The sequence below is a fragment of the Lagopus leucura genome, unplaced genomic scaffold, assembly GCF_019238085.1.
Source record: "Lagopus leucura isolate 7727_CA_CO unplaced genomic scaffold, USGS_WTPT01 Super-Scaffold_100001, whole genome shotgun sequence".
NCBI lineage: Eukaryota > Metazoa > Chordata > Aves > Galliformes > Phasianidae > Lagopus > Lagopus leucura.
In genome coordinates, this window is record NW_024962262.1 from 98,216,858 (window position 1) to 98,244,666 (window position 27,809).

At 41.5% G+C, this 27,809-nt stretch overlaps 1 protein-coding gene across 1 annotated transcript; it reads left to right on the plus strand.

The window, feature by feature from the left end:
- Positions 1 to 31: 31 nt before the first annotated feature.
- CHD1L (chromodomain helicase DNA binding protein 1 like) lies at positions 32 to 23,195 on the plus strand. Its single transcript, XM_042868165.1, has 23 exons — positions 32 to 92; positions 1,348 to 1,460; positions 2,209 to 2,315; positions 3,800 to 3,914; positions 5,362 to 5,393; positions 6,300 to 6,381; positions 7,733 to 7,895; positions 8,166 to 8,321; positions 9,412 to 9,504; positions 9,944 to 10,040; positions 11,453 to 11,526; positions 12,468 to 12,578; positions 14,179 to 14,293; positions 14,930 to 15,083; positions 16,506 to 16,671; positions 17,526 to 17,671; positions 18,271 to 18,434; positions 19,070 to 19,278; positions 20,310 to 20,408; positions 21,124 to 21,194; positions 21,456 to 21,570; positions 21,796 to 21,904; positions 22,596 to 23,195. The coding sequence occupies exons 2-23, from the start codon at positions 1,437 to 1,439 to the stop codon at positions 22,654 to 22,656; spliced, it is 2,463 nt and encodes an 820-aa protein (XP_042724099.1). The 5' UTR covers positions 32 to 92; positions 1,348 to 1,436; the 3' UTR covers positions 22,657 to 23,195.
- Positions 23,196 to 27,809: the final 4,614 nt, after the last annotated feature.

Consider the following 27,809-nt stretch of genomic DNA (forward strand, 5'->3'; position numbering starts at 1 on the left):
CCGCTTCTTGCAGGCGCTGCGCCGCGCCGGCAGGGCTCGGGCGGGAGGGCTGGGCGTGCAGGAGGAGGACGTGTCCCGCTGGGGGCTGACAGGTCAGTGCGCCCGGCGCCGGGGGTACGCACCCATCCCGTGTGCTCCCCTGCAGCCGGTACGACGAGTGGCCCCGGGCCTGTTCTACCACGGCTATCGCTGCCACAGCGGATGTTATGTCCTAGGCTCGCTGCTTCTTACAATCCTTCCCACCTCTTTCAGTCTTTTTACCTTTTCCGTTCGATCTTCAGAGCAGTATCTTGGTTTACTGAGCTGTTGTAGATGCCCCATCCCTGGAGGCATTCAAGGCCGGGCTGGATGTGGCTCTGGGCAGCCTGGTCTGCTGGTTGGTAACCCTGCACACAGCAGGGGGTTAAAACTAGATGATCTTTGTGGACCTTTTTAATCCAGGCCATTCTATGATGCTATGATTCTGTTAAAGCTAAAATGTTTCTGTGCAGCCTGGTGGACTAAACGACTTTTAAAGGTCTCTTCCACTGCTTAAGTTCAGATGCAAGAAAAGATCTTGAAAACTTTGACTTGTGTTTGCTTTGGTACATCATATCCATTAATAAGGGTTGCTCTGTCTTGGTGACAGGGATCTGCAATTGAGATCTGTTCTAGCTTAAGCTGGAAAGCATCTTATTGGAAAGTGGTCATTATGTTCCTGTGGACTGCTATAGAAGAAGATTTCTAAAATAATAGCCTAAAGAGTGTCCCTGGAAGTCATGCTTATGTGTTTAAAATGTGTCTGAAGCTGCAATCATAGAATCATAGAATGCGTTGAAAAGGACCACAATGCTCATCTAGTTTCAACCCCCCTGCTGTGTGCAGGGTCGCCAACCACCAGACCAGGCTGCCCAGAGCCACATCCAGCCTGGCCTTGAATGCCTGCAGGGATGGGGCATCCACAGCCTCCTTGGGCAACCTGTTCAGTGTGTGACCACCCTCTGTGTGAAAAACTGCCTCCTAATATCTAACCTGAATCTCCTCTGAATTCAAGCTGTCTGTCAGGAACATGGCAGCCTGATTATTGCACTGGATTCCATATACAGGCCTTTGTAATGACTTGGGGACATTTTCGTGCATCCAAGTTCCTGAATATGGTTTGATGTAATCTGTTTGCTGTAACAGCAGTGTTTCTGCTCTCTAGCAGGGTAACGCAGCTCCTGCTCAAAGCCTGGCTGCTTTTGCTGTAATGCAGCTGGTTGGAAGGTCAGACCTGTACAAGACCTGCTTCTGGTGACTTCCAGCTGTAACAGTGCATACAGTGTATTGGATGGCTATGTGACATTAACAGATTGCTTTTATTCACAGGCATTAAGCTTCGTCCATATCAATTAGATGGTGTAAACTGGCTGGTGCAATGCTACCAAGTCCAGCGTGGCTGTATCCTGGGTGACGAGATGGGTCTTGGGAAGACTTGTCAGGTGTGTCATCCTCTGAAAAATGACTTTTGCCTAACTTTTTTAGCTCAGGCTTCCCACAGAATGAAAAAAACACCCTAAGCATGTAAGCAGCCACATGCTGAAGTCCTTACTCATAAGAGAGAGCTCTTTTTTTTGTTCCTTAATCATGTAATACTCCTGCTAGGTCCTGAGCAATGCTCCAAAAAAGTTTGAGGAGGGTTGTAAAGCCCATTTTACACAGATGTATGAATGCATAATTCATAGTAGTTTCCAAATAATGTTAACTAGTTAACACAGTGAGTATGGAGCCAGTGATATCATTTCGATGCACCTACAGTAGGATGATTTTTGAGTCTGTCAACATGGGGATTAAAGTTGAGTACACATAGATATTTTTCAGGGTTTTTTAAAATTTTATTTTTTAAATGGGATTCAGTTTTGTTGGAGTGAATGATGATTGTGGTTTGGTTTCAGACGAGTCTTAAATAACAAACTGGCACCTTTAGAAAGTGATGTATGGTAGATCTTTGTGACTATTGGGAAAACATCTTTGGAAAAGGGCTATAGATGTTGAGGTAATGTTTTAGGATGTAAGCTTTTATTTCATTGATGATGGATCTCCTTTGGTATTCTCTTAGCTCTGATTTGTGTTGGAGAACTTGTGGGAAATCAGCCACAAACCTCAAGGGGACCTTCCCCACACTCAGTTTATGCAAGTTCAGGAATTTCCTTGTTATTAAAAAAAATACTTTTTTTCATTGCCTTCTAGACTATTTCTCTTCTTCTTTACTTGACAAAAAAATTAACAAACAAAGAGAGATTCCTGATACTTTGTCCTCTGTCTGTTCTGACTAACTGGAAGGAGGAACTGGAGAGGTAAGTTTAAACAACTGTCCGACTCATTATAGTCTTGAATGATGAGTTACGAAGACTCTCTTCAAATATGCTCAGTCTAGCAATTATTCTTCCTTTCAAAAGGAAGAAAACAAAAGAGGGAAGCTACCTGTATGGGAACTGCTGAGTCACAGCCTGAACCTCTGGTTGATCACCTGAGGTGAGCCATGAGGCAGCCACAGGAGCACAGGTGAAGGCAATTCACCTGTACTGCCAGAAGGGGTGGAGCCAGGCTAGGTCCTCCTAGACCTATTTAAGAGCTGGCTACCAGTGGGGAAGGATCTCTTCTGGAGATCCCCTTTTCTGGTGTTTTTTTTTGTAGGTGAGTCTAGCATACGGGTAAGCCTTCCATTTATTCTCTCCTATTATCTTAGTCTAGTTTGCCTAACTCTCTTGTTCTTTTTGTGATTATGCCCTCTTAATATCCATTGATTATACAGTACCAAACAAATTGATCTATATGCTGCTTGCAGTTAATGCATAGCTTATGCAGTGCTGTCATATCCACGTGTTCATCCAACTTACAGCATTGGATGACTGTCAGTAGATATACCTGCACTAGCTTTGTGCTTGTTTTTTTCTAACCCCCATGTTCAGCCTTTGTTAGGCAAATTCTGCTGAAGACAGCCAGGATTCTGTATGATAAAAGGTAAGACCCAAGCTGAATAGTGTGTTTCTTGGCATGCTTGCATATGCATCTAAAATACCTTATATCCATGCATGCAACCTATATTCACTGGTATGCAGCATCTGGGCTGATGGCATGTTTGCTGTGCCCAGAATCTGTATGTTTTTAGGCTTGAGCCCAAAGATTGCTTTTAAGAGGAGTGCCTGAAAGTTGTAGAATAGAGCAGCTGTATTTCTATGTGGTTGTTAAGCAGTGCTGTGTCAGAAACAAAAATTATTGAGGTTAGATTTTGAAATGATTTGGATAAACAAGCAGCTGGAATAGCTGGGAAAAAGTGCATCTTTGTATGACTTAATATGGTAAACTTCAGTAGTGAACAGCTATGTTGGAACAATAGGCAGGCATTGGTAGTGGGATTAAGTAAGGAAGAACTTTATGGTTCCAACTCTTCTTCCATGGAACTGATTTTTATCTGCTTTCACTCTGAGAGCTAGATTTTTGGAGCCCTGTCTTGGAACTACTTGCTGCAGACATTGTTCATCTATACTTTAGCTACCTCTGGACCAATTTTTTGCTCCCAGCTAGAGAATCATTTGCTTTTCATGAGCTTTTTCAGTTTTGAGTAGCAGACAGTTTGATTGGTTTTCCATCATCTGTGTCGAACTTTGAAATCTAGGAGAAACCAATTTATGTGGCATTTGTCCAAACCAGAACCAGCAGCTCAGGTGCCAGGCTGGGGTGCAAGTTAACCAGGAAGGAGATAGATTCAAGAGCTGAGATCCAGCTCCCAGGAGAACAAGGTGCTATCTTACTTTTGCTGTCTTTCTCTTGACGACAGGTTTGCTCCAGGTCTCTCCTTTGTGACATACATTGGCAACAAGGAGGAGCGATCCGAACTGCAGCAGAACCTGAAAGAGCAATCTCACTTCCACGTGCTGTTAACAACATATGAGGTACATGTTGTCTTTGTCACTTGAAAAGAAGTCTCAGGTTTTTCCTTGCCTTTTCCATTCCTTTGTACACGATGCTTCAGCTTTTGCCTGCTGTACTCTGATCTTCCTCAGTGATTTCCTACTCTGCAGCCCACATCACCTGCTCATCTAAGTTGCTGCAGTTTTTGTGCTCTGAAGATCATCTGATATAACCCTAGCTTTACCACATGGCTGTATCACGCCTTGAATAAACAAATCAAAATCAGAAACATCTTTAACTGACGCTATATGGCATTTTCATTGCCCTTCTATGTTGCCTTACGAATCTTCTGTATTTAATGGAAGACATGCATGTGTGATGTTTATTAAGATTCTATTAATTGGTCGCTGCAGGAACGCTTTGAAAGAGCTTGCTTATGTCTGTACCTCTTTTGCATGCCCTCCTCTGCCAAAAAAGGACTGTAGGAGTTTATATTAAAACTGATTGTAAAAGTTTATATTAAAACTGATGGAATGGGGGGCTGAATCCAATCAGTGCTTTACAGAGAACCAGTAGGATTGCTTCCTTGATCACCGCTTTGGGTTCTGCACGGCCAGGTGCTTAGTTATGTCCAGTGGAAAAAAGCTTTCATCTTGCTCTTATGACTCATTTCCACTCAGGTGTTACTTTGTATCAGTGCTTTGATTTTATTTTAGCAGCCTCTTAACAAACAAACCGATTTGAAATTAAATGAGTAAGCTTCTTTTGTTTCCCCTGCTTGATCTCCTCTTCCTTTTGCCCCTTTGCTTTTCCCCCCTCAAGTATTTTACCATTTCCTTCCTCTAGGAGCCATGACCTGTGCTGATCACTGTGAACCTGCATATTTTTCCACAATGCACAAGCAGGAGTGCAGTGATAAGCCTTGTCCTGAATGTGATAAGTGGAGGTGCTCATGCTAAAGCAATGCTGACAAAACAATCAGGCACATGGAGATACTGACTTAGCTAGTATTTTTTCCATCTCTGTTGTTCCGATGATAAAATTCTGTGCTTCTTAAGGCTTATCAATTGATCCAGTTTCTCTTCCTCCTCGAATCTGAAGTTGGACAAGTAATGTGAGCACTTTAGGATATTAGCAGGTCAGATTAATCCACTGAAGGGTGTGTTTGCTTAGAGTCAGAAAGACTGTAGTGCTGGAGGTGCGTGGTGTTTCTTAGAGAGTGTGAATGATATGAACAAATGTTACAGGCTTGTCTGAAAATTTCCACGAATTCTCTGAGGTTTTACTACTGATGCTTTGCCAGAGGAGCATTAAAATGAAGAGTTGCTAAAGCTTGTGGTTATGTTATCTGTTATGTTACTTTCCTTGGTAACTGACTTCACTCCAATCCTGCTCTATTTCACCAGAGTTTGCAATTAGACAGAAAGATGCTCTCTTTTGAACTATGTGTTAAGTTGTAAGTAACAATTTTATTTTCTTTCACTGCAGATTTGTCTGAAAGATGCAGCATTTCTCAAATTGTGAGTACAGGTTGTTATTACTATTATTAATTTAATTCTGCAAGTCTGTCAGAAATTTCTGAAATGTATGTTTATCTGTGTGCAAGATTCTCCACTCTTTACAAGAGCCAAAGGCATTTTTTGATTATGATCAGACTCCTTTACCAACTTGCAGTGTAGAGTCCTTAATGTCACTTAAGATATATGTGAACAGAGCAGTGGGGAAAACATAGATACATGTGATTCCAGCCCTTGTATTCCACTGAGAAGAAAGGTGTGTGGGTAAGAAAAGCTGGAGGGTCATGCTCTCTCCTCCCTGCCTATCCATCAGCCAGAACTGTGTGGAAGTCACTCTGTAATGTGGGAGTTGAAATCCTCACAGTTAGCAGAAATGAGTATTGAGTGCTGAAAAGAGTTTGTATTAAATCTGGTGGATCTAGTAGGGAGCAAGTGATTCTGCAGCCTATACAATGTGGTGGTGCGTGGACTGAGCTGAAATTCCACTCTTGGATGATTTGCAAAAGGTCACCTGTGTAATCATAGCTCGTCATGGTTGCTGGGTTTTTGCATGGGTGTAAGGGCCTAATTTCATGGCTTTTTTCCACATAATAGATCTCCTTGAATGTTTGGCTAACTTTTACTTGCAAAATTCTTCCCACAGAAATGGAGGTGGAGAAAGAAACAGCAAATTCAAATGAACTTAGTTTTGATTTCAGGCTGTACTTAAGAAGCAGTATTGGCTCTTGAAAACCTGTACTTGTGAATTCCTCCCACTGTTCCACCACATTTGTGATGCTTGCCTGTGGTTCACGGAGTGGGAGCCTCTTGAGTTCAGCCGAACAAATCCATCATTTATTTCAGTCTTTTTGCATTGGCAGTAGTGACTTCTCTGCAAGTAATTGGAGATGCTGTGTTGTTTGTTCACAGTTTTGACTGGGCTGCCTTGGTTGTAGATGAAGCTCACAGACTGAAAAATCAGAACTCTCTGCTTTACAAAACACTTACTGAGGTAAAATATACCAGCTATCTTTTTGCGTATGAGGACTTTTCACTATAGGAGACAGATGTTCTGCTTATTTCTTTGTACTGTATTCTAATTAACCCTGGGCCACAACCAGCTTCTATCATTTCCATCAGAATTGTTGAACAGATCCACATAGTGGCAGAGTGATAAGGGCCTGTGGTTCTGGCCTTGGAGCTGGGCAGTATTTGGAGCTTGTCTCTCATTTTGGCTCTTGTTTGTACTTGACTCACTGGAGCAATTCAAGAGACTGAAAAATGTAAAGAAACTGAGCATAGCACTGAAGCACAGCTGTACTACTGAAGTGTTAGAAATCTGACCAATGTAAGACTGTATAAAGTGACAGAGGGTATCTCCAGATTTGGGAGGGTGAAGGAACCCTTGCCTCACTTACAGAATCACAGAATCACAAGGTTGGAAACGACCTGCAAGATCATCCAGTCCAACCACCCTCCCATTCCTGTCAGTGCCACAAGCTACTAAACCATCTCTCGTAGCTCCGGGACCCTGGGTCATGAACTGTTGATTTCCATTGTCTCACTTAATAGAGCCACCCTTGTTTATTGAAATTATTAGAATTGCTCCAGCTTCCCTTGGGCTGTCCTGGATAAGAAAGTGCCCTTACTTTCTTGTGAATGAAATGAATGCACTTCTTGTCACGGCAGTAAAACATGGATATTACATCAGGACTGGCATCAGCAATGATGAGCTGCAATGCCTCTAAATGTACATTTTTAAAAAAAAAAAAAAAAAAAAAAGATTCCTGAAAAGCTCAGCTCCTGAATCATTTAGAAGATTCAGTTGAAGTTGAAAAGAAATAGCAGTGATTCACCTTAGCTCTCCCGATGTATTTTCTTGAGAAAAGACTTGGTTTTTTTCAACAGTATTCCCAACTCCCTTTCCAGGGATTGCTCTATGCAGCATGGAGCAAATAATGTCACTGTGATTGTCAGAGTAGATCAGAAAGTAGAAATGGAGTGTGCTCATTAGTAATTTCATTTCACTGTCCTATTTCAGCAGCATTTTCTAGTTGTTTGTCATAATAGTGAGCATGCAGTATTGGATCTGGGAATTCTAATTTTGTTTTTTGCATTTTGTTCTTATTTTGCTTATGCTGTCTTCTTTGCACTGGTGCCAGCCTAAGTTTGATAGGGCTGTTTGACAATCACACCATACCATATTTAATATGGTTTTGGCTGGCATTTGCAGTATTCTGCAGGCATTTCTATGCCACCTGTCTTTAGCTAAAGGATAAGAGGGAAATGGGTGGAGCTGTACATTAACTTTTCTTTCCAAATGCTCTCTCCTTATCATTTTGTTTTGATGTTGATTCTTTCAGCTCTCAATAGGTTTCAGCCTGCTACTCACAGGCACTCCAATCCAGAACAGCCTCCAAGAACTCTACTCCTTACTCAGCTTTATTGAACCTGATATTTTTCCTAGAAAACAAGTGAAAGAGTTTGTTGAGTATTACCAAGCAATTGAAAAGGAGAGTGAGCCAGGTAAGTAACAACTGATGCTATACTTGAATCATGACCAGCTGTTATCTTGACTGGGTGGCAGGCACATTGTATAAGTAATAGTTACTGATCTTAGTGTGGCTGCTAAATACTAAGTAAGGTGTGCAACTCTTCTGCTTTCTCTGTAAAACTGGGCTAGGATAATTTCATTAAGATTCCTTTATACACTTATTTTTGAAAGTATAGTTGTGAAGATACTGTATAAATCCCTTATGCTTCATTGGTAATTTGTTATACCTTGCTTCTGAATAGCCAAAGAATTGCACAATCTTCTGCAACCATTTTTGCTTCGAAGAGTCAAGTCCGAGGTGACTGCAGACCTTCCAAAGAAGGTGGAAGTAGTTTTGTACCATGGAATGTCAGCTCTGCAGAGGAAGTACTACAAAGCTATTTTGACAAAAGATCTAGGTAACTGAGGCATTTAAATTCTATTGGTTAATTTTTGGGCTGCTTGATTCATTGATTTTTACCCTGTGCTAGAGGAAGAGATGTATGAATCTAGAGCTGGTCTGTCTCAGAGCTGAGGAGGGACAGCTTCAAGAATCTGCTTTGGATCAGCTAGTAATTAAAAATCTCATGAACAAGTAAGCCTGCTCCTGTCCATTCTTTTTGCATCCAAACAAAAAAGGTTGTACAGGAAATCCTATGTCTCTACAAATTTTCCAGCAGTAGTAGAAATCTCACATAGCAAATTGAAACCTGCTGGATGTAGACTGGAGTGCCTTAGCAAACCACAGGACCATATGGACAATGCAGCCACAGATCCTTGTCCTAACAGCTCACTCCTTGGAACTTCATGTATGAATTAACTGTAACAGAGCATCCAGAGAGATGGAAGAGAACATGTTTTGTTCTCTGAAATCCTCCTTTTTCATTTCTATATACCAGATGTGGTTTGTCAGTGTTTTTGTGTTGTAGGGAAACTGTAACTGGGGGGACAGTGACTCTGTTTCAGAGCTAATGCCTGCTGCATCAAGAAGCCACCAGGCTTTGCATCATCACCATCAAAGCTGAATCTTCTTCTAGAGTTAGCAATGTCCACGTCTCTTTGTTTTCCCCCCAGAAATATGCATCTCTTCTTAACTTCCTGGTTACCCAGGGAGATCTTTACTGCGTTGTATTACTTTTTTGGTTTTGTTCTTGGAAAGTTCAAATGAACAAAATTAGTTTTGATGATTTCTAGATCTATAATGCACTCTTAAGAAAATTTCATTGGCTCTTTCCAAGGAGTTGAGAAAATTCCAGAGGTTTTGACAAGGCAAAGTAGTAAAGGCTCTCTCTCTCTCAAAAAAAGAAACAGAAAAGTGAGGGAATTTTTATTTGGCTCATGAGAACAGGTGTATTAGTCTTGGGATGGAAAGTCAAATACAAAAATGATGTGCGAAGAGTTACTTCAATGCTGCAGCAGTGCAAAGCAGTGCTTAGGTGTTCTCAGTCACACCACTGGTGAAGCATAGGCTTCCCTGCTCAGTTCTTTTTTCTGTGCACTTTGTTCCAGATGCATTTGAAGGTGGAACAGGAAGGAAGGTTACACTTCAGAATGTCTTAATACAGCTTCGGAAGTGTGTTGCCCACCCATACCTTTTCAATGGTAAGAAAGCATTCTTCTCTCTTTTGAAATAGAATTTTTTTTTCTGTATGCTTTTTTTTTTAATTTAAATAATTGCTTAGAAGGGGCAAGTAACAAACAGTATTGCACCAGCTGTGGATTTGTGACCAGCTCCAACGCAGAACAATTCATCAGTGATGATGAAAATAGAGGCTTGTGAAGTTTAAATTTTCCACTTCAGCTCACCACTTGATTTGTCATAAGTTCATCTTCTCTCCCCTAAACAGTGAAATAACATTTCATTTTGTGAGGTACTTCCTGGAGTACTGAGGGTGGTTTTCTTTTTTTGGACAAAGATGATCATTTTTCAAACAAGTATCCTGGGAGTCTGCTTGGCAGTATTTGGCAACGTGGTCATTTAAACGTTGATCACTGAGTTGCTATCTGTATAATTAAGTTCTGAAACCTGTTTCTTTTCCAGGTGTTGAGCCAGAGCCCTTTGAGATTGGAGATCACATTGTTGAAGCCAGCGGCAAACTGTGTTTGTTGGATAAACTGCTTTCATTCTTGTATGATGGGTATGTTGTGTTGGGATGAGGAAGATAAGGTGGAGTTAACACAGGGAGAAAAGATAAACTAAGAAGGACAGTTGCCTTATTTATCCATAGATTGTGCAGGTACCACAACACAAGCACTGCCCTATTTAAAGGATGCTGCTGGCTACCACAAGGAGATCATCTCAGTGCAAACAACTGCATTACAGGCTATAGAGGACTCTCAAAAAATTGTAGCTTCCCTTTAAACATTTCTCAAAACACTTTGCTAATTCTCACATGCTCTCAAATATTGCCTAAGTTATGCTGGGAATCTGGGAGAATATATATCTGACGGGCTTTCAGCATATATGTTTTTATTGAATTTCATGAGAGTAGCTTCCAGTGCATCAGTTTGGGTATTTTGCACTGCAGTGCTTCTATTAGCCCAAGAGGCAGAATGCACAATGAGCCTGAAAAAGAAATTTGACAGGACCAAAGCCCCAGAATAAGCTGAAATTTTAGGTTTGGAACCAATATTCAAAACTCCTGACCTTGACCTCTGGTGACTTCAGAACCTGTAACACAACCTTAAATATCTCCCTACAGATCTCAGTTGGACCAATCAAATCACAGTTTGTGTTCTCATACACGTTCTTGTTTGATGCCTCCTGCACAATTCATAAATTCTACCTGCTTTCTTAATTGGGCTGCAGTTTCCCTCTGAGTACTTTCAAAGCACAGAGCTTTAGAAGGGAAGTTCTGATGCAGTAGTGGAGGGCTCTGTCTTCCTTCTGTACAACATATTGTGAGTGGATGTCTCGCCTCCTTTGATGTCTTTGCCACAAGGACAGCCCTGTGCGACTCCTGAACTTGCAAATGTTGTTGATTTAAACAAAGCACTCTCACACTGTCCGAGGCCCAGAGCAAGGAGAGTTGATTTCTCACTTAAATGCTGTTTGCAATTATATATGGGCACTGAGGGTCATTTGCTGGATGGGAAGTTATATTCTGTTGCAGAGATGCTGATACTACATTTTCCCCTATATTTAAGATGTTTTATGTTATGTTGTTAGAGAGCAATCTAGTGTGGCAAGTCACGTGGTGAACACCCTCATGGCACTACATTCAAACTGTGGATTCTTTTAGCCAGGATTCTCTGGGTCCTCGCCAAGGTGCATTTAGCCAGTAGCAGTGTTGTGCCAGAGCCTTGTTACCTGTGAGTCCACACTCTACACATGGCAGCTGATGCTATCAGGTGGGGCTGTCTGGCTACATTTGGATGTGGGGCTGAAAATGTGAGGGAGTTGGCAGTCACTCTGTGAGGCTTAGTGCAGTGTTGTGGTGAGCTCTTGCTAAGTAACAGTGGCTGGTTGAGCTACTGTAACCCCTCTACTGCTTTGTGAAATGCTGCCAAAGTACAATATTGCTGGTGACATCTCGTATTCTTCTTCCAGTGGCCATCGTGTCTTGCTCTTTTCTCAGATGACTAAACTGCTTGACATTCTGCAAGACTACATGGACTACAGAGGTATGGTCTGCATGGTTTGGCAGCAAAGGGCTTATCTTAATGATCTGTGCCATATAGTGTTAGTCTGGCTTTGGTTGATATGCTTGGGATGGAGAATATGATGGGCATTTGTTTCTTCTTAGTAGACAGAAACCATACTCTTACAGTTGACTGTGACTTGGGATTTGAATTAATCTTTGTGCTAGCTGCCTACAAGGAACTTGCACTTTAGCATAGTTCTTCCAAGTAGCTTGAGCTTTGGTTCCTTGATAAAATCGAGCTAACAGATGGCAGGGTAGCAAAGTTTCATTACATACCCATGGTCCGTTATGTACCTGAGTCCCAAAGTAGCTGTAGTAAAGCCATTAGCATTCAATTCAGTTTGTCCAGTGCAGAACACAAATTGTGCCACATTTATGCCAGGAAATTAGTTTTTGATTAAAATAGTTGTTGGCAGTGAGGCCTCAATGTGACTGTTTTGGCAAGGCTGCCAAAGGGATCTTGAGACATTTTCTTCTGTTTCAACCCACATAACTCCATGTGTACTTAGGACTTCCCATGAAAGAGGCTTTTCTTTGGTGTTGATGGATTTGGACAACTAATGTTGCACTAAAAAGCCAAATGTAAGGCCATTTCCCATACTGCTTGCTTACAGGGAAGCACACATTGAAAGCAGTAGAAGCTTGTATAAGAAAGATATGGTGGTTATTGGCTTGTAGTGTGGAGCCAACAGCCAGCACAGTATAGTCTGAAATGGGACTCTGGGTTAATGTTCTTATACTTTGGCTTTGTATTTCCCCATCTTGTTTCCATGCAGTAAATTAAATGCTAAGAGTTTCTGCTTCAGATCTAGCTAAATTAACCTTTGTTGACAGTCTGAGAGTCAGGGTCACTGGAAAGAAAAAGAGGAGTTGAAGGTGATAAAATGCAAATCAGAAACATACATTTTGTTGTTTGGAAAGGCTATAGCTACGAGCGGCTGGACGGTTCTGTAAGAGGTGAAGAGAGACACCTTGCCATTAAGAACTTTGGTCAACAGCCCATCTTTGTCTTCCTGCTGAGCACCAGAGCAGGTAAGTAAGGAAGAGAGAGACAACACATGTCTTGTTTCTGCACACTTTTGCTGTCTTGCAAAATTTCAGGGTGTTCTGAATCCTCCATATTCTGCTAATATGGAGGATTTTTGAGAGAAACAAGGCACATCCTTCTTAGTGCCTTAGGCTTCTTAGCTAGGAGACCCAATTCCTGTGCTTTCCTTTCAGCAACTGATGCCAAGATGCTTTTCAGGTCGCAGCTGTTTGAGTAACTTTTTTATTCTGAGCTCTGCAATGCCTTTCCCTGTGCCAGGTTAAACTGAAGGAATCTCACTAGCATTTTATTTCTGCAAGCACTTTATTTCTAAAGTTTCAGACTTTAGGCAGAAATAGACTTCCTCTAAGCAAGCTGGTAGAATTGCTTCCTGAACATGGACGTACACTCTGGCTGGCAGACAGACTCAGCTGAGAGCTTTTTACTTACCAGAGGCTGCAAAGAACACCACAGGAGTACCATCTGTATTTTGCCTCCTCTTAGCTCCCCAGGCATATCTGTGTCTCTTGAATGATTTCAGTTCTGCCTGTCTCTTTATTCAGACCAGCACAAGGGCAGGCTTCTGCTTACCTTCAGAAAGAGGATCAGTACTACTTGATCTCAAGCATCAGGCTCTTATTATGTCTTCTTCCTTTGGGCTTCTGGTCAGACTTTCCTGAATGAAACTGGCTTTGATAATATTGCAGGGCGTGGAGAGGAGTATATTGAGACTGCAGAGAAGCACCTAATGCTTAGTGTAAGAAATAAAAGCTTCTCGTAACACTGTGCCTGAACTCTTCCTGCCCACGTCCACCAGAATCAAATTGCTTTTTAGTGCTCAGTGCTACGTCTGTCATATTCTATCCACCTGGGAACAGCGGTGTGAGCCGTCTTTCCATCCTTATGTTATGGGCAGAGATTTTTCAAGTGCATGACTGTCTCTACTTGCAAGATTATTCTGATTATTGTGAAGTACTCAGCACAAGCAGGAAAGAATGTACTTGAACAGGTTCCACCCTCTTTAGCTGTAGTATGTTGTCACTATAGTAGATATTATAAAAAAAAATAACTCTAAAGTTTTTTCTTTTCATTCCATGAGAGTGAACTCTAATTTCAGAACCTTTTGAAGTCACATATGTACCTATGCTCTGGCTGTTGTATGATTGGGTGTGGTGTTTCCCACTCTTTCAGCAGTGTATTTACCTGTTGTTACTGGGCTTCAGCCAAGTCATAGCTTGGGCAGACCTTTGTATCCTCAGTAAAGCCAGTTCTTGCTGCATTAGTCTTTCTGACAGCTGAAGAATATGTCTATGTTGTCAGTCTTGACAACCTATTGCCTTTTTATTGATTTGCTTGCATCTTTTTTTTTTTGTTCCCCTACAATGCACAGTGCAGCTCTGTTTTGAGCTGTTGCAGAAAGCACAGAGAAATACAGAAATACCAGGCTTATCCATCTATTTGGATCTTTGTGAGACTCAGACTTGGGGCTGAGAGATAAATTGAATATAGTTGATCAGATCTGACAGAACCTTGCATAGCATAAATTCTCCAGCTGCGCCTTTCTTTTCTGCTGCTGACGTACTCTGTGATCTTCTCTGTTCATAGGAGGAGTTGGCATGAACCTGACGGCAGCAGATACAGTTATTTTTACTGACAGTGATTTTAACCCACAGAACGACTTGCAAGCAATAGCAAGAGCTCACCGGATTGGGCAGCATAAGTGAGAAATGTTGCTTCTTCTCCTTAGGTTGCTTAATTTACTGATCCCCCTGTGTCTCTTTCCCTATTCATAAGCAATAGTGTTAAAAGGTGTTAAGAGGGTGATAGATTGAAGGTCAAAGAAAGAGAGCAGAGATAATTTTGTCTCTGCTTTTCTTCTGCAGCCTTATGCAGTCCTACCCTTGTCATGTGTCTAAGATGGGGGCTTTGTAAATTTAGAGGAGGAGATGGAATCTGCAGGATTGCCTGCACTCTTGCAGCAGGCATTCGTCCTGTGTCAAGAAGCAATTGCTTCAGCATTATACTTATCACAGAATCATAGAGTGGCCTGTGTTGAAAAGGACCACAATGATCATCTAGTTTCAACCCCCCTGCTGTGTGCAGGGTTGCCAACCAGCAGACCAGGCTGCCCAGAGCCACATCCAGCCTGGCCTTGAATGCCTGCAGGGATGGGGCATCCACAGCCTCCTTGGGCAACCTGTTCAGTGTGTCACCACTCTCTGCTGTTGGTTGATTTTGCTCTTGCCTTTTTATCCCTACCAAAAGATTGGGTAAGGGGATCATGTGCCATGCCAGAAAACCACTTTAGTGCACCTCAAACGAAGAAAATAATAAGAATTTTTTTGGCTTTTTGAAGGCCTGTAAAAATTATTCGCTTGATTGGACGAGATACAGTTGAAGAAATAATCTACCGAAGAGCTGCTTCCAAGCTTCAACTAACAAATGCCATTGTAGAGGGAGGTCAGTTTGCCTTGGGAGTACACAAACCTCAGGAAGCATCAGATTTACAGGTAAAATAGAGCTAAACCCTCGAGTTGACTTCAGTAACATTCTTACAAGTGTTGGAGTGTTTCTCTGTTTTTCACATCTGTCTGATGTAAACCTGTCAAGACACTTCAGGTGGGGAGGATATGCATTGACGTGACAGCTTTTGCATGCGTCCTAGGAATCAACATTGCATTCCAGGTCCAGTCAAGATTTGAAATTTGAAGACAGTTTTTAGAGTTTAGAGATGCATCTGTTGCGTAAAAAAAAAAAAAAAAAAAAGTCCTCTTGGAGAAGAGGAGAAGGCAAGAATATCCCTTGTTTTACTTGTATACTTTTTTATTATATAACAGGTCTGAAGTGGAGGCTCACTCATTGTTTCTAGGAGCTTATCCGTCTCTCCTGCCCTTCTCTCTCAAACAGAGCTAATGATAATTACTTTGACAACTTTTGATCGCTAGTCTGCTAGTTCCAAAGGTTAACCTCTTGGCAGATACAGTGTCTCAGGAGTCAAGGTGTGATTTATGATTCTGACCCAAAAGCTGAGTTTTAGGCTAAGAGCTTTGGTTGAAAACATCAAGCAAAGTGAAATTTGGAGGGATGTATCTCCTTGTATAATTGATAGATATCAAGATGTTACAATCGCAATATAATCAAGAGAGTTAGGCAAAGTGGACAATGATAACAAAAGAGAATAAATGGAAAGCTTACCCTTATGCTGGGCTCACCTACAAAACACCAGCAGAGCAGATCTCCAGAAGAGATCCTTCCCCACTGGTAGCCAGCTCTTAAATAGGTCTAGAAGGACCTAGCCTGGCTCCACCCCTTCCGGCAGCACAGGTGAATTGCCTTCAGCTGTGCTCCTCTGGCTGCCTCATGGCTGGCCTCAGGTGATCAATCAGAGGTTCAGGCCGTGATTCAGCAGTTCCCATACACTCCTCTATGGAGGTAAACCTGGGAGAGGCTTGGAATTAATGCATCTTTTCCCACCCTCTGCCCCTTCATCAGCATGTACCTCAGTAGTTATAGGGTGAAGTGGAACTGAGCCCAAAGGAAATTCCTTGCTGACATTATGCTCCCTGTAAATTTTTGTGGGATATAAGATTTTATTTTATTTTATTAAGAGGTGGGGCAAAAAGCCCAGATTTTTTGGCTATAAGAAAGTTTCTTGAGTGCAGTCAATTATGCCATTTTTGTTATTTGGCCTGTAGAGAAAAATGGCCTTACCAGTCTGAGTATGTTTGGGGGTGATACATTACAGGGGCCTGTCTCAATAGGTGTTGAGACAAATGAGCATGTTAAAGTGCAAGTATTTTGACAGGTAGTACAAAGGATTAGATTTCTTCACTTTTACAACCTTCCCATTTACGTCTGAGAAGCTTGAGTCATAGGGATGCGTGTGGAAATAGAAGATACTCATACTGAACTTCCTTTTCTCGTTGATAAAGCTGAGTGAAATCCTGAAATTTGGCTTAGATAAATTGCTGTCCTCTGAGGGAAGTACTGTCCAGGATGTGGAGCTGGAAAACATCCTTGGAGAAACAAAAGCAGGGAAGTGGGTAATGGATGTTGTCCTGCCATGTGAAGAAGAGAAGAAGGAGGATGACACAGAAAGTAAGTTACAAATTGAAATACCTATGGAGTGCATGACACTTGGGAACTAGTAGAGGAGGCTTCCTAGGGAAGGGTGGTATTTTTCAGGTAACAAGAAAACTGGGCTGTCCATGATCTCAATTTCTGAGCTTAAATTGGTCTTTTTCTTCTTTTTGCAACCTTGTTTGCCTGAAATGTTGATAACAGCATGTGTCCGGCTTGTTGGCCAGCGGGTCTGAATTCCTTAATGTGTTTCACATATTTTGAGACCTCACAAAAGAAGAAATACTCAAATGGCAGCTGCTATTATTCTCATGGAGAGTCATTAAGATAGAATTATGGACATACAGAGATAACAATAACTTAAGGAAAAAGTATATAATAACTCTTTTGTATCTGTCTCCATACAAAAGATTATTGGCCACGAAAAACACAAGTTAAAATGACCTTAAAACTCAAAATATGAGATTAGAAAAGCAGAGCCATTGAATCTGAACAGCTAGAACAAACCTATTTTGTCTTTATTATTCTACTTTCCCATAAAAATGTACCTTAATTGTGATTAGTTTTCTATTATATGAGTAAATTTTAAGGATACTTTCTTGTAGTACCATGAGACAGACTGACTTTCTGCTTTGAGTACACTATAGCACTTAAATACAGATCTGTGACTGAAGCTTTTGTCTGAGGAAGCAAATCTTGATTCTGTTCTTTTAACATTATGTTGACTCTGGTCATACATAAGGCAGTAAATGTCTTTTTCTGCTGAGGGTAGAACAGTGTAACAGAGAAGCCTAATTGTTTTTGGTCTTGCTGTATATTTCAAGTGTTAGTGGCTTTCAATTCCTTTTTATACTTGTAAATTTTTTTTGAAGATCACATGTATGTGTATGAAGGCAAAGATTATTCAAAAGAACCCAGCAGAGAAGATAAAAAAGCATTTGATCAGCTTTTGGATCTTCAGAAAGCCTTGACCGAAGAGACCAGTAAAGAAGGGAGAGCTCTCCGAAACAAAGCAAATGTAAGGCAAAAGACAGGACAAAGCATATGATGCTCTTAACTGCTTGCAGAAAATGAAGCTGACAGTTTCCTCTCTTTACTTGCAGCTCACAAAAAAAAAAAAAAAAAACATGTTCAAAGATTCAGATGCCATTGTAGTAAGGTTGGCTCTTGAATCTGAGGGTTGGACAATTCAGCGATTCTGGCAACAGATCATAGATGGAATGCTGGGCACTAATATAAACTTAGATCACAAAACCACCCATTTGTTTGACATCTAGGATCTGATGGTTAAGAGCTGTGGGCAAGTAGACAAATGGGAAAGGAATGCAGGAGGAAGTTCTTTACTATGAGAGTGGTGAGGTGCTGGAACAGGCTGCCCAGAGAGGTTGTGGATGCCCCGTCCCTGGAGGTGTTCAAGGCCAGGTTGGATGGGGCCCTGGGCAGCCTGGTCTGGTATTAAATGGGGAGGTTGGTGACCCTGCCTGTGGCGGGGCAATTGGAGATTCACAATCCTTGAGGTCCCTTCCAACCCGGGCCATTCTGTGCAGCATAAAGTTGGCACCAGACATGTGCTTGAGATAAGCATTTTGTTTCTGAATTGCAGCTTTCTTTCTCTAGACTCTTCTTACAGGCCTCAGGGACCAGTCAACAAGGAGGAAACACTTGTTGAGTGCAGAGGAGCTGGAGACTAGGAGGAAGAAGCGTCAAGAAGCAGCTGCAAAGAGAGCAAGGCTTATGGAGGAAAGGAGAAAGGCAAAAGCAGAGGCAGAGCACATGAAAAAGTATGGCTTATACTGCATCAACTACTTTTAAATTGGTGTCTGTTACAGGGTGCTCTAGAAATGTGCTCTGTATCCACTCTGGAAGGTGGGGCTGAGAGTGAGGGGAGGAGAAGATGACAAAATGGCTGCAGATCAACCTCTTGAGAGAGTTAGCTTCATATTCATCAGCGTATTTCTGAATACTTCACATCTAATTTAACTCATCAAGACTGGCCTGAATGAGAACCTCATATCTGAGTGTACAGTGAGCTTTTGGGGCAACTTAACTACATCTGAAGTGTCAGACTTGGTTCCTGTGTCTCATTCCACTATCAGTAACTCTTTGGCATGCATATTAACTAACTTCTTCTTCTTTCCTATCTATTTTTCCTTTTCACCACTGTGAATAACTCCTTCCGCTTTGTTGTATACTTACTTTTTCTATGCCTACAATCATTTTATCACACCAACACACGGCACTTAAAATCACAGATACCAGCTGGGGTAATCTTGGTTCTTATCTAAAATAAAGGAGGGCAGCAGAGGGAATGCAGATCAGGATCTCCAGTGTTTTGCTGTAGTCATTTAAAACAGGGTGTAGAACCCCTCCCCCCCCATCTTTGCTTATTTTCATTGAATTTCTTCTCTTGTTTCAGGATGGCTTGGTGGGAGTCAAATCATTACACATCTACGTGTCTCCCTTCAGAGGAAAGTGAGTCTGAGGAAGAGTTTGAGGAGGGAGAGGCTGAGCTGAATGTAGATTTGGATTACAGAGATGTGGACCTAAACTGTATCAAGTACGTCATGGGAGATGTCACCCACCCCAAAGCAGAAGAGGAGGATGCCATTATTGTCCACTGCCTAGGTAGGACTTATGACAACAGAACTGTTGTAAAGTGGGGTGGGCGAAGGCCTGAGCAGTACATCCTAGCTTGGTACTTTTTAACTCCATACCAGACTGAAATCATTTTGAGTCTGACTTGATCTTGAGTGATGTAGAGGCAGTACAGACTCTACTTCACAATGTATAACCCACACAAGTGTTAGGAAGAGATATATGGGTCTGTGTTTCTGGGTGAGCCTCTTGAAAGATATGTCTAGAAACTGTACTTCTGTGAACAAGTGGGGACAGTGCCTCTGAAGGTGAAGGCCTTATATTCATCCCATGTAAGCTGTAAGGGCTGAACTGAGATATTGAAAATCGCCTCCCTTATGCAGTCAGCAGAGAGAGATGGACTATTTCAGAGGCTGAGGTTAGAACTGCACTCCATGAGAGGTGCTTGTCTCTCCGCAATGACAGTACAGAGGTTCTAAGCTTGTTGCTAGTTTTAGGACCTCTGTCAAGACACTGAAGGTGAGGGAGAGAAATTCAGGTTGCAGAGTTCTTTCAGAATCAGTGTTGAAGCTCTTACCAAGGCCATAGCAGAATCTTATAAGCTGCTTTGGCTTATGTTAAACTCGGCATTTCCACTTTAACCACGAGTTTTTATGCCAAGTGACAAGGAAAGCCCACAAATAACAAACATCTAGTTGTGGGAAGCCCAAAACGCCAATCTGGGGACGTAATATGTGCGTGTTCTCTCTGGGTATGAGAGTACTGACATTTTTATGTGCTCATTACTATGATAAATACTTGGTTGAATATCCACAGTGGGCAGGCAGAAGGAATTCTTATTGCAGTCTTTTCAGGGAATTGTGACAAGTTTGTTTTTCCTCAGTGGCTGAGGTTGATCCTTTAGGATAGTCCCTTGCAAGCTGGTTCACTTCAATTCACCTGTGGTTCTCATATCTGTTTTTGATGGTGATTCATTGCATTTGGCCAGAGTAGGCCCCTTTTCTTTCTGGGATGGTCTTCAATGTCAATTTCTAAAAAACTGATCTGTCATTGCATTCTAGATGACTCTGGTCGCTGGGGAAGGGGTGGTTTGTTTACAGCTCTGGTGAGTCGTTCTGATCAGCCAAGAAGAATATATGAGATGGCAGGGAAGATGAAAGGTAGGTAAGAGATTAAAACATGACCCTAGGCGAAGATGCTTAAGAGTTTCAATCCCCATGATGTTGCTGGAGTGAGGAATCTAAATACCCTTGTAGTTGTGTTTTTTAGCTCTTTCTCTAGATATTTGTATCCTTAGCTCTTCAAGCAGTTTGACTTGACTTGCTGGGAGTCTGGGAACTCTGCATAGGAGTTAGTTGATCTGATCAATTCTGCAAGTTGTCAAAAAATAGAAAAAAATCACCATTCACATGTTATTTTTCCTCATAGAAGGTAGGGCCCATCATCTTTGTCAGAGTGCTTTAAGAAGGATGAAAGACATCTGAGTCAGTGTCCAGTTGTAATTTTTATTCTCTCCAAACATTAATCTTCTCCTGAACAAGTGTTAGCAGTTTTGAGCTACCTGCAGCTGATAAGAATGCCCATCTTGCTGTAGAAGGACCTGTTGGTTTTTTTTTAACCTTCTGGTTTATTCTTGTTTCAGTGTCTTTCTTTCTGTCTGTGGTTTTTAACTGGGCAGTGTGTCTCTGTGTGTTGGGGTGGGTTTATGTCTGTCTTGTTTCCTTGGGCTCTGACTGTTGAATCCATTATGAAGAGACAGACAAGAAGAATAACACAGAACATGATAGTGAGTGAACACAGCAGAGATTTCACTACTGACTCTTCAGGACTGATTTATTTATTTTTGTTTTTCTTATGTTCTTATTTTCTGGGCAGACCTGCAGTTAGGAGGGACCCTATTATTTCCCATTGATGATAAAAAATCCAGGAGAAAAGGACAAGACTTGGTGAGAATGAGAAGATCCATTTTGAATTGCTCTCCTTACATGATTTTGAAACTGTGTTTAGTGAACTTAATGTCTTTTTTCCCAATAATAATGTCCCTGAATACTGAAAAAGGCTGAATTGCCATTAGAGGAAAAGATGAGAGTTTTATTTAGAGTTTATTAAAGCTAATTGTTAATAATGCAGTTTTCCAGCAACTATTGCTGTGTCTCTTAGCACTGTATTTAGACTCCATTTCATTTTTTTGTGTGTTTTCTCCTTAGTTGGCCTTGATTGTAGCTCAGCACCGGGATCGGTCCAACAACTTGTCCGGCATTAAGCTGTCTGCTTTGGAAAAGGGCCTGAAGAAGATTTATTCAGCAGCTAAGAAAAGGAATGGTAAGTGGTTGTGTGGCGGAACAGTGACTCCATAAATACATGTGTGATGATCAATTTCCACCTTTATTATTATTTTTTTCTGAAGTGAAGTAAGATTGAGATTTCCATGGATATGTTGCGTTTCGAATTATTCCTTCTGGTCTTGTTGGGTGGCTTGAACTCCTTATCTAGACTGCTTTCTGTAAGAGTATCTTGTCCTAAAGAGTGTCTTTCTTCACTTCTCAGCAACAGTGCACTTTCCACGTATTGGGTATGCAACAAAAGATTTCAACTGGTATGGTACTGAACGGCTCATCCACAAGTACTTGGCAGCACGGGGTATCCCCACACTCGTGTATCCTTTCATAATAAGTTTGATTTGGTTCATAATCTGATTCTGGAGTGATCCCCTAAATATCTTGGTGGGTAAAAAGCAAGGAAATGAGGCAAGAAACAGATGCCACGATCCAGCTGAAAACTCGATTTATCTGACTTCACTATCATCCAGGTACTCGTTATATGGTAAGGACATACTGCTTTAGGCACTAAAGATAGATTAAAGTGATTCAGTATGTCTCTCAGAATTTTTTTGAAACTAGAGGCTAATTTTTTATTGACAGCCATCAGCTTGAGCTGCATACATCACGTGTGATGGAAATAACTGAAATTTCAGAATAATGGAAGTGACTCAGAAAGTAGCAAAACTGAGGAGGTTGGAAAAAAATACATTACAGTGTTCCAAGCAAACTATATCTTGATTCTTTGGCTGAACTTGGTGGAGTTGGTGTGTTTTGGGACAGACTCTCGTAACCAAACAGCTCACTCCTTTTGCCTTACAGGTGAGGAAACATATTTATCTTTTTTGTCAATTCTCTGCAAAAACATGCTTTTCTGTAGTGCTGCTGTCAGCAATGCTGTGAAACTGAAAATCTGAAAGAGAGACAAAAGTATACTGCCTTCTAGGTGCATTCTGCCTCCTTGCTTTGTAAATCTCTGGGTGGAAGATCTAGCATTCCAAAGCATTTCCTTGACACTTCTTTTATTAGATACTACTTCCCCAGAAATAGAGGGTCTGCTTCACAACCATCTTCATCAGTAACAGCCTGAAAGCCATGAAGACACAAAATTTTACTGAGAAACATGCACAAAACCCAAGGATCGTTTTAACTTCACGTAGACAGTCTTCAGTATGCATCCACTTCAGAAACATATCTTACACAGCCTTTTCTTATCTCTGTACCTCTCTGCTTTTATTGGTCATAACATTTATGTATTGTCAATGGCTCTAAAATGGAATTACACTGCTTCAGAGTTCAAAGAAACTTGGGACAAGGATGCTGGCACGATCCTAAATCTGTTTTGAAGATGGAAAATTAAACTTTCATCTATGGTCACTAGTTATCTCTTACATTATTTTATTTCTGGGGCTTGGAATGCAGTATCACTAGTTAGCAGCTCATTCATCTTCAGAAAAGCATTCATTTCTTACATAAGTAGGCACATATTTGTGTTTACACCCAATGATATTTGCATGGTAGAAAGCACACACGCAACCCTTTGGACCAATCAGAGGATTGGGAACATGTAAAAAACAGTATCATACCTCGGAATGAATTAAAGAGACTGGCTAAGCATGGAAATAATCATTAATTGTCCACTTAAAATTTGGCTATGAGTAAGAAGGATCACACTAGCTCTCCTTAAAGCAAAAATGGCAAGAAGCAATTTGATGGTGAAAGAACTTTGCCTGTTTAGCTTGAGTGCAGAATGAGGAGGAAAAGGAAAGCTTTGAATCTGAATCAAAACATCCATGGTAACACTAAGCAGAGAACCCTAGGAGAGGACTAGGTTCGAACGCAACCCTGAAGTGCAATGGCAGGGTAAGAGGTGGAGGCCTTGCAAGGGAATTAGCAATCTGTAGCTGAATGGTTCAGACGAAAACGCTCTTTAGACTTCATTCAGGCACTAGACAAAATTGCATTCTTCATTTGTTTACAGCTCTTCTGTTCCTACAGACCTCGGAACTGTACTGTCTATCACAATTTTAGATATAAATACTTGCACATAGTTTAAGCTTAATTTAATTTGCATTAAGAAAGCTTTCAAAACACTGGAACAACCTCAAGACAGAAAGTAAGGGATTGTTAGCTGATCCATCTCCATAAGGAAGCTACAAAGTTTAAAAGCCACACTGCCATATCTTTAGTAAGAAAAAGCAATTTTTGTCACCTGATACAGAGACTCTTCCCATGCCTTAAATCCAAAGTTCTTAAGTATTCTGTAAAATGTTGTACCAGAATCTGCCTGCTATAAAAACGTAAAAGAAACTCACTAAACTAGCATCTACAATGACCCTACCCAGCATCAGCCTTTGAATGATGTTTTCAGACATCAGTTTGCACAATCATTTTCCCACAACCAATCCAAAACTGCCTCAACGAGGAGTTATGTAGACATTGTATTTCAAGTTCCTGAACTCCAGACAAATTCAAAGAATCTGCCTCTTCAGCAGAAAAGTTTGAGATCTGAGAATCTTCCGTTCTGGCCATCCAACAGCTCAGATATTTCCCTGCTATGTAAATGTGCAGCTCCATGGGAGCTCCCACTAAGCAGCTCCGAACCTTTTCAAGTAAAGGTTTCAAACGTACTGAGTTATAAAAGCAGAAAAATCGTGGAGTGTTCTGACTCCTCATTCAGTACTGATCACAAAAGAGCCAACATGGCATCATCATACCTCGAGTACTGTGTTCAGTTTTGGGCCCCTCACTACAAGAAAGACATTGAGGCCCTGGAACATGTCCAGAGAAGGGCAACGAAACTGGTGAGGGGTCTGGAGCAACAAGTCTTATGAGGAGCGGCTGAAGGAGCTGGGATTGTTCAGTCTGGAGAAGAGGAGGCTCAGGGGAGACCTCACTGCACTCTACAACTTCCTGAAGGGAGGTTGTGGTGCAAAAGGGTCTGGCCTCTTCTCCCAGGCAAATAGTAGGACCTGAGGGAACGGCCAGAAGTTATACCAGAGGATGTTTAGGTTGGATATTAGGAGAAACTTTTTCTCTCAAAGGGTGGTCAGGCACTGGAATGGCTGCCGAGGGAGGTGGTGGAGTCTCCGTCCCTGGTAGTGTTCAAGAGGCGCCTGGATGAGGAGCTACGAGAGATGGTTTAGTGCTTGTGGTACTGATAGGAATGGGAGGGTGGTTGGACTAGATGATCTTGCAGGTCGTTTCCAACCTTGTGATTCTGTGATTCTGTGATTCTGTGATCATTTGACCTTTTCACCTCTTTCAGATTTCATCCCTATATTTCATAGGGATTTCATATATTTCATCCCTATATACATCACAGTATATTTTTCTTCACCAGCTTTTAATGGTTTCCTTGTACTGTCTAAATGCACACAAGCCTCTCAGTGGAAAGAAAGTTAAGATGTCTTTTAAAAGGAATTAATGAAAGGAAATTAATGACACCATATGACACCTGCACAGTGTAAACTGTTACATATTGTTCCAGTTCCCCAGAAGCCCAATTGACTTGCATTTGTTCAAATATAAAATTTAACCACATAATGATGCACTTACGACCTAGCAGAATCCTGACCAGAATTCTTGGCAAAGGCTTGCAAGGCTGCTGAAATTTGAGACTGGTTTTATAAATGACAGCCTTCCCACAACTGCTTTTGCATTACACAGTTCTTTGACTGCTGCAGCTGTTGTATTTTTTCATTTGTTGGCCAGAATGCTGTGTGAAAGGTACCATCACCCTTTGATCCAACTAAAGAAAATCTTAGTGCAGATTTTTTGATGTTACCTTTATTGCAAAGATCTTTTCTGAGTTGTTTGGTTTTTTGTTTTTTTTTTTTTTTTTTTTTTTGTGCTATTGGCACTGTTGCCTTTAGTGTGTAGGGTACAACCCAACAAGAGTAGCTCTTATAGCAGGTGTTTTGTCCATAAAGAAAGACAGTGAATTGCCAAACTTTAATTCATTGGTAAGCTCAGCTTCCAAAAGGAAGTCACCTCACAAGCAATGGAAAGTATGTCTTTAAACATCTAATTGCCAACACGCTCTTCACTTGTTGAATCTACACTCTGTAGCAATATCTGTTTACTTAATATCAAGCCTGACACTTAGCACGGTTCATCTTGCTGACTGATGTTCTCCGTGCTAGAAGGAGCCTTCCCAAACTGGACTTTCTGTTGCGTGCTGTTAGCTGTACCAGGAAAGCTGAAGTGATTCATTACCTTCTTTGACCCCGCTGAAACTACTGCTGCAAAGCCTCGCTGTGGGTGTAAGACCTTTTCTTTGGCTTCTCAGAGGAATAATGCTTGTTGTATTTGGCAAAGGGCTTGTGGGAGCAGAGTCTGACTGTGCAGCGTTCCTGGGGTGAAAGGTGGTGGTGAATAGATGTACATGATGTTTTATTCCTTAGATGAGCTGGCACTCTTCCAGCTGGCCGGCTGGTGGCACTGTTAATCAGCTGCAGCAGCACACGTTGCTCTCGGGCCTCTTTTCAGAGAGCAGGGCCACGATCTCCTGCCTGGAAAAATATGAACTCCTTGCCAGAATGAGTGTGTCAGTTATGCTTTTCTCTTGGTCAGCTTCAATGAACGCTTAATGTGTAATTTCGGTCTGAAGACTCAAGCTCTGTACCTCTACCTCTTGATTTCCTTCATATTTATTGCCCTTAAAAAGGTTTAATTCCCGAGTGTTCCAGATTGTGCAGATTTGTTCTGCAGCTACGTGCACAATTGTGACCCAATCTTAGCCCAGCTACGGGTTCTCTGGCCACCATGCAGTTACACGTGACCGAAGTTTGTAAGCACTGAGCATAACCTATACTGCAACTACAGCCAGGTATTCCTAGTTGAGACCTTATGGCTTCCTTCTCATAGAAGTTGGGACTCTGCTCCTGTCCTGTGTCCCCACCCCTTTAGCACATCTGACAGAGATATTATGGAGAGGAGGGCACGATTTCTTGCTTATTAATATCCCTTACCCTCTAAGTTAATGCCCACAGGGGGCTGAAAGGATCGTGTCACATGCAGGGGATGGTGCAGAGCAGATTCTAGCCCTCTAACTTAGAGATAAGTCAGTCAACAGACATCCTCTTTTCCCCTTCTATTCTTCTTGGCCAGTAATTTACCTTTTTTTTCCTTTTGAATTTACCTAGGATATGCTTCTGGAGGGGATTGTTTTTTTCTTTTTTGAACATTAAAGTTTACAGAAGCCAAAGGAAGGTCCTACCTCCAACTGCCTCGAATCTGAAATAAGATTTCAGCTGAATCCTGAACTGTGTTTTGTAGGATTTCTGCCAAATGAAGCTTTCCTAGTTTGCTACCCACCACCATTTCTTTTTATTTGGGCAGAAATTGTGTATTTTGGATGATGAATTCCATGAAGGGCTCTGTAGCTTTTTTGCTAGTTGCTATGCAAAATAAATGTCATGCTGTTTCTTCAGCTGTGCAGTGCTACGCATTTTCCCTTTCTAAATAGCAACCACCCAAAAAGGAAGGAAGGTGTTTCTTTGTACTTATGTCCCCCTGGCCTTCCTCTTCCTCTAAACAAGATTTTCTGCAGCATAAAAGCTGAACTATGGCTTCACGTGCATATCTGTTGTTGCACATTTACTCAGGCTTCAGATGTATGCTGGTAGATGGAGGTCTCTGGCATGGAGGGAGGTCACTGTTTGAATGGGCTACACAAGCAGTATCATCCCAGAGGACCTGTGAAGGGGCATCCAGCTCTCTTCATCCCATGCTGGAGGGTCAAGCTGATGCCATGTAAGACTGAGCAGTAACTCAAACTAGCCCAGCTTGTGCTTATGTTTCTTACTTGAGACGAGTCCCTGCCTCTTATTCTCTCAGAGCATTGTGCACACAAATTCTAGTTTAGGTGAGGAAGCTCTGTGGCCTCCAACTTGAGAATGGTCTTTTCATCCTATGCAGTAAGCAGTAAGAAAGTGCAGAAACAGGCCAAGTTTTACAGATGGATGCGGATCTGTGATTTTTATTTATTTTTTTTTGTTGTTGTTACTGAGTACCTCACTGTGTGCTGGGGAAGGTGGAGTTTGGATTTGGGGAAAACAAAGACTAGTTTCCATGGTGACAGGAAAATCTACATCAGTTCCAGCCTCAGTATCTTAACAAAAATATTCTATGTGTCTCCAAACAAGGCAGAATCCAGCTCACAAAAATGATCAGTAGAAAAATGTAATGATAAATAGTCAGGTGTATTTAAAACCAAGTGAATCTAATGATCAATGGAGG